A 12,246-nucleotide genomic window follows, 5' to 3' on the forward strand; every position below is an offset into this window, starting at 1 on the left:
CTACTGGGCTAGCTGGACCATTGGACAGACCTGGTATGGCTGTTCTTAGGTGCTGGGAGTCAGGACTCCTTGGCTTTATTCCCAGCCCAGGAAGGGGAATGGGGTCTAGTGGTGAGGGCAGGGGAGGGAGGTGCTGTGGGTCAAGATACACATCTTTACTACTGATAACATAGGGTGTTAATCGCAGGACTTCGCCTTTGATCAACTGGCCATTTCCTAGTGTCATTGTTGCCTAGGCCAGGCCTCCCCTCTCCAGCCAGCAGGTGCCCCTGTTGCTCCTCTCCGAATCCCTCGGCAGCAGCGCTGGCTGGGCCTGGGACCAAGCTCAGAGCTGGCTGCATCAAAGGCCTCCTGGCTGTGATGAAGACACAGGACAGGTCCTGCTGTCCATTGAACCCTCGGGATATTAATGCCCTTGAGCTGCAAGGGCCGGGCCGAGAGCGGAGCCCTGAGAGCTGGAGGCTTTTCTGTGCTTGGTCAGCGCTGAGGAGGGGGCGGCAGGAGAGCCCCAGAACAGTAACAACAAACTCCCTTTCCCCAGCACCGGCAGGGGATGGAGGCTCCCCCCACCCTAGTGAGAACAATGAGGCTCCCCCCACTGAGAACAATGGAGGCGTCCCCCCGAGTGAGAACAATGGAGGCTCTCCCTCCTGTTATTCCCAATGGAGGCTGCTGGGGGCTGAGCGCCATTGAAATGAAGAGCCATGGCCTAGCTCCGCCCTTGCCCAGGGCTGCCTCCCACCATCACCCCCAGCCCAGGGCTCTGGGGGCCTGGCTCCCGCTGCCCAGGGGATGGGCTCTGACTGGCCTTTATGGGAACTTTGAGATATGAGGCATAAAAGACCTCAGCCAATGAACTCCCAGCACTGTCCCTCTCAGCCAATAGGTTACCTTCACTGTCCCTTCTTAACCAACGAGCTACCCTTGCTGTCTCTTCTCAGCCAGTGGGGTACCTGGACTGTCCCTCTCAGCCAATGGCCTATGGGGTTGTCCCTGCACTGCCCCATGCCTCATCCCCTAAGGTGCCTGGTGCTTCGCCACCACCCGCTGTCTGAGCCTGTCTCAGGCTGGCCGGCCCCAATGTCCCCCAGCCAGCAAGCTGGAGTGTGCGCAGGGGTGGCAGGCGGAGCCGCTGCTCTGAGCTGGGGGCTCCAGGCCTCCCAGCCAGAGTCGCTGCACTGGAGGGGGCCCCCAGTTGGCCATCAGATCCTCCTGCATCCCACCCCCAATAGGAATCTATCTGCTGAGGAGCTGGAGAGTCTCTAAGCCTGAGCACTTGCCCCCCGTGTTTGCAAACAGCCCCTGAGGCCGGGGAAGGGGCAGTTGCCAGGATCACAGTGGCTTGGAGTGGTTCTTGCAGCTCTGAGCCTGACTTTGCTTACCTGGGTTTTATTTTCTTCACTTTCCTTCCCACGAGCTAAAGGCAGGAATTCCAAAACTGATTAAAGGAAATATTTCACTACCCAGCATGTGCTCGGCCTGTGGAACTCCCTGCAACAGGATGTCACCGAGATCAAGAGACAGTGGTCCCTGCTGGCCTTGGAATCCGAGAATCTAGCGGGATTGGACAATTATGTGGATCACAAGAAAAGCCAGACTTACTATAAATAAATAATGAGACCAAACCTTTGGGAAGGGTTATTAAACCTGCTTCAGGAACTAAGCCTATCGCTGACCATTAAAGAGCAGGATGAGACCTTCACTGGGTTGTGGGGGGGCGCAGATGATCATCCGTCTGCTCCAGCGGGGTTCTTACCCCTTCCTTTGCAGCCTCTCGTGCTGGAAGACTGGGCTGATCCCATTTGAAGAGCCTATTGTTCCCTCCCACACGCCAACCCCAGCACAGAGATGCAATGAGCAGCAGGTGCTAACAGGAGATCAGTTTATTGATTGACACGACAGGCTTGGTGCTCTGGACAGCCAAAGCTGCGGTGATGATGGGGGCTTGTAGAGGGCTGAGTGCAGGCGACGACAGACACACCGGGCAGGGTTCAGCCTCCTGCACCACTGGACAGGGGCAAGGGCAGCCAGATCTGTGGCATTGCCAGGCTCAAGGCACACTGCCTGCTCACATCCCACGCTTGCCCTGGGGTCAGCACAACCTGGACCCAGCTTGGCCCACTTGTCCTGGGACCTGGCTGATGGCGGCAGGAACCTTGTAGGGTTAGAGACCCTGGTCAGACCGAGGGTGAGGGGGAAGCACTGGGGTGTCCCGTGTGGCTGGGGAGAAAGGGGTGTCCCCCTAGGCTTTGCGCTCTTCGGGGCTTGTCCACACTAGCACAAAGGTGTGTTTAAACCATGATTGACAACATGCTTCAAACCCTTAGTGTGGACAGGGCAGGTCATAGCTTCACCACGTGTCAGCTGGGTGAGGGGAGAGCCAGGGGTGGCCTGGCACAAGGCCCAGCCGTTTCTACACTCCCGCTCTGGTCTCATGCAGGGTGTGAGGTCCTGGGCTGGGCTGTGCAAGGGGGGATCTCACCCTCTCTGGACTGTGCCTGGAATTGCATGTCCACACCTGGCACTGTCAATCCCGTCCAGGATCATTGTGTTTGCCGTGAAATGCCCCACTTGTGCCGGGCTGCCCCATTCACCGCGAGCCAGGAAGGGCTGGTGGGGCCAGATTTCAGCCTTCACCATCCCACTCCAGAGCGTCTTCTCTACGGCAGTAAAAAAAAAATCACAAACACCCAAACAGCCATTGAAATCTTAGAAAACAATCATTAACCGCCCCCCGCCCCGGAACCCAGTGATCTTCCTTCTTCCTTCCTCCCCGCCGCGTTGCCCTGCCTCTGTCCTCGAAACATCACTCACACCTGGACCAGAGCGCCACCTACAGGAGGGTATTAAAACAACAAACATTGGTGTTGGGACCCACACTACAAACCCACAAAAGAAATCCAACAAAAAGCCAAGCTGCCACCCAGCTCATCCTGCTGCTCCTCCACCTACAGGCACATGCCCTCCCAGGGCCACGGCTACTGAACACCACAGGCCATGCCCTGTAACCTTAACTCTGCCCATTTCCTCAGTGTGCACATGCCTGTTCCCCAGTCAATGGTCCCCAAGCACTAGGGATTGGGGAGGGTTGGGACAGCCATTGGCTGTGCTGGCAAGGTAATTCAGTGCAGAGCTGAGAGCAGAAGGGGTGAGGGCAGGGTGGCATTACTAGGGGCAGAGTTAAGGCTGCCATGGGTGGTAGGGAGGTGTTCAGCCTGAGTCAAATAATGCCTCCCCTTAGAGCCCAGAGGGTGAGAAACAAGACTCAGCCTGAGCTCAGGTTCAGACTCCAGGGCTCATCTGCTCCCTGGCGTGGCTGCTGGGGCTGCCCAGGAGGGGGCCAATAGCGATAACCGTGGTGGTGGCATGTGTGGAGTGGGCACCACATGGAGCCGGAGTTCGGGGGCAGCTGAGATGAGCCAAAAAAGAACCTTCTGGATTTAAAACGTGGCTCTCAGGGCACACTCGTAGGGAAGTGCAGCGGCACGCACTGGTGACCACATGCATCATGAATGGGCCACTCCGGAGCATCAGCCAACAGGAGAGCTGTGAGCCAAGCCAAGCCAAGAGGGGTCAGTCGAGCCCCACACCTGTTACCACATCCCTGGGCACACAAACTCACAGCCCACGGGACTCCCATGCTCATGAAGCTGTTCCTCATGCTCAGTCCCTTTCCAAATATTAGCCCTTTCCTCCTCACTACCCCCTGCGTTCCACCCTGAGCAATGCCGCTCCCGGCACTTGGTCACACCCTCCACCCAGTGATGGCAGAGCCAAGCCAGACCTAGCAGCTTTTAACTTCTCTCCCCTCTGCCTATCCTGCCAGCCCCAGTATCCGTGTCCTCTTCTTGGCATTCTCATCAGTTTGTTGATCAATCGATCTCCAAACACCCCCTCTCTCTCCCTGCTCTGTCATATGGCAGCACCATGCACTATTCTAGCTGAGGTCTGCTCAGGTTAGATTTAGCTGGGGTTGGTCCTGCTTTGAGCAGGGGGTTGGACTAGATACCTCCTGAGGTCCCTTCCAACCCTGAGATTCTATGATTCTGATTCCTGCTCTAGCCTCCCATGGGTTCCTACCTAGTCACTTGCAGGAGCCTGCTTGCCTGAGGAGTCCGTTGGTTGTGTATGCACCCTCTGCTTCTCTGAGGACAGTCCTGGCCTTCCATTGTCTTCGCTTTTTGCACAAGCTCCTGTCGATTCTTCCTCTGCACAAAACAGGCCCAAGGAGCATGAGCACGGGGTTCAACATGGCCTGCCCCACGGTGCAACCCCACCCCCCACAGGACGTGCCCAACGTGGCCTGCCCCAGGGATCTTCGCCCTGCAGGATGTGCCGGACATGGCCTGCCCCAGGGATCTTCGCCCTGCAGGACGTTTCCGACGAGGCCTGCCCCAGGGATCCTTGCCCTGCAGGATGTGCCTGACATGGCCTGCCCCAGGGATCTTCGCCCTGCAGGACATTTCCGATGTGGCCTGCCCCAGGGATCTTCACCCTGCAGGACGTTTCCGACAAGGCCTGCCCCAGGGATCTTTGCCCTGCAGGATGTGCCTGACATGGCCTGCCCCAGGGATCTTCGCCCTGCAGGATGTTTCCGATGTGGCCTGCCCCAGGGATCTTCACCCTGCACGACGTTTCTGATGAGGCCTGCCCCAGGGATCTTTGCCCTGCAGGATGTGCCCGACATGGCCTGCTGCAGGGATCTTTGCCCTGCAGGATGTGCCCGACACAGCCTGCCCCAGGGATCTTCACCCTGCCCCTGCCCAGGGATCTTCGCCCTGCCCTAGAGTGCCACCTCCTTCCCTTGCAGACAGAGGCCGCCATGGAGACATGACTGAGTGGAGGTCACTGGGACGTGACTTTATGTGGGCTGGACACTGTTCTCATGAATAGCAAGGGATTTTGGCTGCCCTGCACAAAGCACTTTGAGCCAGATTCCCCCCCTGGTGGGCACTGATGCCAAGACATAGGGCCAGGGGCTTGTGCCTCCTCTATCCAGCATAGCCCCTAATATAGGCTCTGGGAGCCCTTCAGTGCTGCCCTAAGTGGCTCCCTTGTTCCAGAGACCTGATAGGGCTTTTCAGAATCAGAGGGAGGGTGCAAGTACCCAGTCAGAGCCACTGCAGCCCAGTCCCCCAGCCCAGTGTTCGGAGTCCCCCCTCTAGTGTCTGATTCATTTAAGAGGATAAAAATCTACTACCACTTCAAACTAGGGGCCATTAGCCTGTTAGCTGAAGTGGGGCCCAGGCTTTTAGTGCTTTTGAATCCCAGGTCCAGTCCTCAATGGTGACCGATGGGGGAGCAGGAATGCCAGGACCAAATTCCGGTGGGATGATTTAGGGAAGCGGTCTATGTATAGCTAATATGCAGTTTTGTAGCTCTGTTGTTCTCAGGATATTAGCGAGACAAGGTAGGGGAGGTAATATCTTTTGTAGGACCAATTTCTGTTGGTAAGAGAGACAAGCTTTCCAGCCACACAGAGCTCTTCTTCGGGATTGGGAAACTTACTCAGGGGGTCACAGCTTAAATACAAGGTGGAACAGATTGTTTAGCACAAGTAGTTAACACACATTTCAAGGGACCATTCAAGGTGAAATGGCCTGTTAACACCTCTCCAGCCATAGCAGGGAAGGCAGCTGTGGGGCATGGTTAGCGGGTTACAGATTGTTGTCAGAAGCCATAAATCCAGTGTCTGTCTTCAGTCCATGATTTTTAGTGTCTAGCAAAGTTAGGAATTTAAACTCCGACTTGTCTTTAAACTCATCTTTTGAAGGGGTTGGGCAGGTTTCTTTTGAGGATGAGGACTCAGAGGTAGCGTTGCCATCTTTCTAATTTCCCGTAACTTGACTCCCAAGGCCACGCCTGTGCCCCACCGCTTCTCCCAAGGCCCCGCCCCCCTCGCTCGCTCCTCTCCCTTCCTCCCCGCATTGCTCGTTGGATCGTCTCAAGGAGCCACGGTTGAGCAGGGGCTGGTGTGGGTTAATGACCCGGCACTCCCCTCGCCCTGCGGGAACTGGACTTTTAAGGTGCCATTTAGGGTTGTCAGGTCCCCTTTTCGACCAGACTTTCCAGCTGAAAACCGAGCACCTGGCATCCCTAAATGGCACCCAGACACAGAAGCCCACAACCAGAGTGTCTGGGTAAAAGCCGAACAGGTGGCAACCCTACTGAGAGGTCAGATAGAGAGTGATCATGTTGTGAAAAGTGTTCACCCACAGGTGATAGGGCGTTCTGGTCTTTTATCATTTTCCTGTGTGAGTTTGTTCGAGAGCGCAGTGATTGTCTGGTTACACCCACATCATTGTTACTGTGGCATTTAGTGCATGGGATGAGCTGCCCCATGTTATGATAGGCCTGTGTAGGACCCATGGATCTTGAAAGGTGTGTTATGGGGGGTGTTGATCATCTTACTGGTGTAGATATGTCTACAGGTTTTCCATGATGCAATTGACTTGATACAATGTTTGGTAAAGGCAGTTTTAAGTGTGTTAAGGTGTGAATCCTGGACTTTCTCCTTGGAGCATATTCTTGGTATCTGAGTGCCTGGCTGTAGATAACAGATTTCTTGGGATGGTTACTGCATCTGTGAAGGTAAGGTTACATCTACATTGCATCCGTTACAGCACAGACGCTTTAAGCTGATAGGAGAGAGCTCTTCTGTTGGCTTAATTACACCACCTCCCACAAGAGGCGGCAGCTCTGTTGGCAGGAGAAGCTCTCCCACCAACATAGCACTGTCTACGCCAGCTCTTAAGTCGGTGTAATTTACGTTGCTCAGGGATGTGGATTATTCCAAAGTTATAGCGAAGTAATTTGTAGTGTAGACAAAGCGTGGTGATCTATGGGTTGCTAGTATTTAGTTGCCTGTAGGGTTCCATTGCTGAAGCAGAGCGTGATATCCAGGAAGTTGGTGCTGGTGTGGGAGTTTTCTAGAGAGAGTTTAATGGATGGGTGGTGGTTGTTGAAGTTGTGGTGGAAATCTATGAGGGAGTTTAGGTCATCTGTCTAGAGGATGAAAATATCATCGCTGTGTGTCAGGAATACCATTGGTTTTGTGGTGTATTTAAAACTGCCTTCACCAAACAAGGACACTCCATCAAAGAAGTAGACGACATCCTGGAATGGGCCACCCAGATACCCTAAAGAGAACCTGCTTCAATATGGAAATAAAACTCCCTCCATCCACACACCCTGAGCTGTCACCTCCCATCCCACACTAGAACCCATATGGGGCATCATTAAACAATTACAACCCATACTCGATGTGAACCATTTCCTGAAAGAAATCTTTCCTGCCTTCTTCTGGCCTTCACACAACCCCTCAGCCTCTCCCAACTCATCATCAGAAGCAAGCTCCCCACCCACCAATTCAAAGCAGCACCAGACCCTGCCCGAACAACAGTTGCAAAACCTGTAGACATATCTTCATTGCTATGATGATCAATACCCCACACAAAACACATTTCAAGATCCATAGGTCCCAGCACATGCCTATCACAACATGTGGGGCACCTCATCCAGTGCACTAAATGCCACAGTAACAATGATCTGGGTGTAACCAGACAACCATTACGCTCTCGAACAAACTCACACAGGGAAATCATGAAAGAGAAAAACACCACATCACTTGGGGGTGAGCACTTTGTACAAAATGAATACTCTCTACCTGACCTCTCAGTCCTCATCCTCCAAGGAAACCTGCACAACCCCTTCAAAAGATGAACCTGGGAGCTTAAATTCATAACTTTGCTAGACACTAAATACCATGGACTGAAGGGAGACACTGGATTTATGGCTGATTACAACAATCTGTAACCCACGAACAACCCCCACACCCAAGCTGCCTCCCACCCCATCCTTCTCCCCATGACTTCACCCCATGTCACTTCACCTTAAATATAACTACAATCCATCGGTGATCTTCCTGATAACACCATCCTGGCCACAATGGATGTAGAAGCCCTCTACACCAACATTCCACACAAAGATGGACTACAAGCCGTCAAGAACACTATCCCCGATAATGTCACGGCTAACCTGGTGGCTGAACTTTGTGACTTTGTCCTTACCCATAACTATTTTACATTTGGGGACAATGTATACCTTCAGATCAGCGGCACTGCTATGGGTACCCGCATGGCCCCACAGTATGCCAACATTTTTATGGCTGATTTAGAACAACGCTTCCTCAGCTCTCGTCCCCTAACGCTCCTACTCTACTTGCGCTATATTGATGACATCTTCATCATCTGGACCCATGGAAAAGAAGCCCTTGAGGAATTCCACTATGATTTCAACAATTTCCATCCCACCATCAACCTCAGCCTGGTCCAGTCCACACAAGAGATCCACTTCCTGGACACTACAGTGCTAATAAACAATGGTCACATAAACACCACCCTATACCGGAAACCTACTGACCGCTATTCCTACCTACATGCCTCCAGCTTTCACCCTGACCACACCACACAATCCATCGTCTACAGCCAAGCTCTGCGATACAACCGCATTTGCTCCAATCCCTCAGACAGAGACAAACACCTACAAGATCTCTATCAAGCATTCTTACAACTACAATACCCACCTGCGGAAGTGAAGAAACAGATTGATAGAGCCAGAAGAGTTCCCAGAAGTCACCTACTACAGGACAGGCCTAACAAAGAAAATAACAGAACGCCACTAGCCGTCACCTTCAGCCCCCAACTAAAACCCCTCCAGCGCATTATTAGGGATCTACAACCTATCCTGAAGGATGACCCAACACTCTCACAAATCTTGGGAGACAGGCCAGTCCTTGCCTACAGACAACCCCCCAACCTGAAGCGAATACTCACCAACAACCACATACCACACAACAGAACCACTAACCCAGGAACCTATCCTTGCAACAAAGCCCGTTGCCAACTGTGCCCACATATCTATTCAGGGGACACCATCACAGGGCCTAATAACATCAGCCACACTATCAGAGGCTCGTTCACCTGCACATCCACCAATGTGATATATGCCATCATGTGCAAGCAATGCCCCTCTGCCATGTACATTGGTCAAACTGGACAGTCTCTACGTAAAAGAATAAATGGACACAAATCAGATGTCAAGAATTATAACATTCATAAAACAGTCAGAGAACACTTCAATCTCTCTGGTCACGCAATCAGAGACATGAAGGTTGCTATCTTACAACAAGAAAACTTCAAATCCAGAGTCCAGCGAGAAACTGCTGAATTGGAATTCATTTGCAAATTGGATACTATTAATTTAGGCTTAAATAGAGACTGGGAGTGGCTAAGTCATTATGCAAGGTAGCCTATTTCCCCTTGTTTTTTCCTCCCCCCCCCCAGACGTTCTGGTTAAACTTGGATTTATGCTGGAAGTGGCCCACCTTGATTGTCATGCACAGTGTGGGGAGAGTGGTCAGTTTGGATGAGCTATTGCCAGCAGGAGAGTGAGTTTGTGTGTGGGGGGGGGGCGGGTGAGAAAACCTGGATTTGTGCTGGAAATGGCCCACCTTGATTATCATGCACATTGTAGGGGGAGTGGTCACTTCGGATGAGCTATTACCAGCAGGAGAGTGAGTTTGTGTGAGTATGGGGGTGGGGGAGTGAGAAAACCTGGATTTGTGCTGGAAATGGCCCACTTTGATTTTCATGCAGGTTGTAAGGAGAGTGGTCACTTTGGATAGGCTATTACCAGCAGGAGAGTGAGTTTGTGTGTGTGGTTTTTGGAGGGGGGTGAGGGGGTGAGAGAACCTGGATTTCTGCAGGAAATGGCCCACCTTGATTATCATACACATTGTGAAGACAGTGGTCACTTTGGATGGGCTATTACCAGCAAGAGAGTGAGTTTGTTTGTGGGGGGGCGGAGGGTGAGAAAACCTGGATTTGTGCTGGAAATGGCCCAACTTGATGATCACTTTAGATAAGCTATTACCAGCAGGAGAGTGGGGTGGGAGGAGGTATTGTTTCATGGTGTCTGTGTATATAATGTCTTCTGCGATTTCCACAGTATGCATCCGATGAAGTGAGCTGTAGTTCACGAAAGCTCATGCTCAAATAAATTGGTTAGTCTCTAAGGTGCCACAAGTCCTCCTTTTATTTTTGCGAATACAGACTAACACGGCTGTTACTCTGAAACCCACCTTAAATAGTCCCTTAAAATATGTGTTTACTTTTACTAAACAATCTGTTCCATCTTGTATTTAGCTGTGACACTCTGAGCACATTCCTAGCCCTGAAGAAGAGCTCTGTGCAGCTTGAAAGCTTCTCTCTCACCAACAGAAGTTGGTGCAATAAAATAATTTACCTTGTCTCTCTGTGTACAGCTTATGAATTCTGTTTGATTTTGGAAACTTTATGGATATCTGTAACACACTGCAGACTCCACTTTGAATGTTGGGCTTATTTGCCTTCTGTGGTTCCATTTGTCTATATATGGAAGTAAAATGCACAGGAGTTGACTGGAGAAATTCATGTCCTGGCACAGGGCTAACAAAGGAGGGTCATTAAACTTTGATGATTTTCCATTCAAATGGAGCACCTGTGAACAAAGAGATGGCTGCTGCCCAAGGCACACCAGATGAGGCTGATTGGGAGGTCATCTGCCAAAGGGGGCAAAGGGTGAAAAGAGAAAAGGTCTCTCACTGGCCATTTGAAAGAGAGAGACAGACAGACAGACAGAGAGGAGACAAGAAGTAGAAGGAAGCTAGCTGCAGGAATAAGAGAAGACTTCATGATCTGGAGGAGAAGCCACGCACAGAAGGAGGTATTTGGGCTCCTTTGAGGAGTCCAGAGAATGCTCCACAATGATGAGGAAACTGAAGCAGGGAAATGCGTCCAGATGTGTTGTTAATTTGTCTAGCTCTGGGTAATTCTTGTGCTATCTACAGTAAAGAACAACTGAATTTAGACTCCTTTGCAAAGCCTGTGTGTCTGTTTGCTTCCCCATCACATGCCCCTGAAGGATGGGGGAACCTGGGGACAATGAAATGGCTAACGGACATGCCACCCTAGAGCGATGATGCCATGATGGGGTAGCCATGCTGTTGATGTAAGAGTAGCTAGGTAAGGGTAGCACAGAGAGAGAAAAAGAGCCCTGTCCAGAGCTCAAAGTCCTTTGCAGATATTCGCTTTCAGCCCCATGTCAAGCAAGGAGTGATCATCTCCCTGCAATACAGAAGGGGAAACTGAGGCACAGAGAGGGGATGATATCTGCTCAAAGTCATGCAGAGCCAGGGATAGAACCCAGGCGTTCTGTCTCCAACTCCAGAAGCATCCCCTCTGCCCCAGAAACCGCAGGAGAGTCTGTGGTGTTCTGTGCATCTGTCCTGCACTTAGGCGAAGCAGCAAAAATCTGAAAGCGAGTGAGAAGCTAGGGAACTGGTTCTCGTTTGGCTGCATCAGTTGCTCTGGAGTCAGTGATGTGTGTGTCCTGCTTTGCAGGCTGCCAGCAGGAGGACAGAATTTCATGGTAAATATTTGATGAGGGTTTTGGAGGAATCTGTTAAAATGCTGCTCCAGTGACTGATTCATCAGGGAAGGAAAAGATCAGAGCATTTTCCCCAGCTGCATCATGGCCCCTTGGAACACCCAGAGCCCCAGCTGCTCTTCCATGTGCTCACCAACAGCGCTGATCTGGGCAAGACACTCCTGAGCCTCTTGCCTTGTGACCCGGGTCCATCACTCAGCCTGTCCAGTGGCTGTTGGCATCAATGGATAGCTGCAGCTTTTCCCTGTGACCACTAGAGGCCAGTGTTCCCACTGCTGCTGCAGATCCTTCCTCATCGCTATTGGACCCAAGGCCTTTGCCCTCCCGCTCGTTCCCACAGCCTCTCGAAGACGTGGCTTCACTTAGCCCATCAGGGCGGGGAAGCAGGACACACCGAAGGTGTCAGGAGAAGCATGGAAGTGGGGGGCACCACAGGGAGATGCTAGCATGGGGCAGGGGGCAGAGGAAAGGGCGTTTGCCCTACATGGCACCAGCGCAGGGCACAAGGAGGTTGGGGGCTTGTGGGTCAGAGCTAAGGTTATTACTGAGATATGTCATGTGAATTTCCACACCTAAAGCCCTGGTGCTAAGCAAAAGCTGTTGTCAGGGTAACAGGCACTATGTTTCCACTCCCTCAGCGGCTCCTTCCCAGGGCTTTGAGGGCTCAGCCTAGCTGAATATTGTTTGCTTTGTATGTGAGCTTTATGAGGGCATTTCTGGTAAATGCCCCTTTGCTGTACAGGACAGGAGGTTTCCAAT

The 12,246-nt window shown here is 52.0% G+C and overlaps 1 protein-coding gene across 3 annotated transcripts in view; it reads right to left on the reverse strand.

The window, feature by feature from the left end:
* Positions 1-1,865: 1,865 nt before the first annotated feature.
* Positions 1,866-12,246, reverse strand: part of PPP1R1A (protein phosphatase 1 regulatory inhibitor subunit 1A) — a 67,007-nt gene continuing 56,626 nt past the window's right edge. For 2 of the 3 annotated variants that reach the window (XM_043532551.1, XM_037884231.2), the window contains 2 exons: positions 4,081-4,208; positions 1,866-2,833 (listed from right to left, as the gene is read on the reverse strand). In XM_043532551.1, coding sequence (XP_043388486.1) covers positions 4,081-4,208 — 128 coding nt within the window. In that variant the 3' untranslated portion in view covers positions 1,866-2,833. The remainder of the gene's footprint in view (positions 2,834-4,080; positions 4,209-12,246) is intronic. The other variant, XM_037884232.2, reaches the window with a different exon arrangement.

This window comes from Chelonia mydas, chromosome 20 (assembly GCF_015237465.2).
Source record: "Chelonia mydas isolate rCheMyd1 chromosome 20, rCheMyd1.pri.v2, whole genome shotgun sequence".
NCBI classification, from domain to species: Eukaryota; Metazoa; Chordata; order Testudines; family Cheloniidae; genus Chelonia; species Chelonia mydas.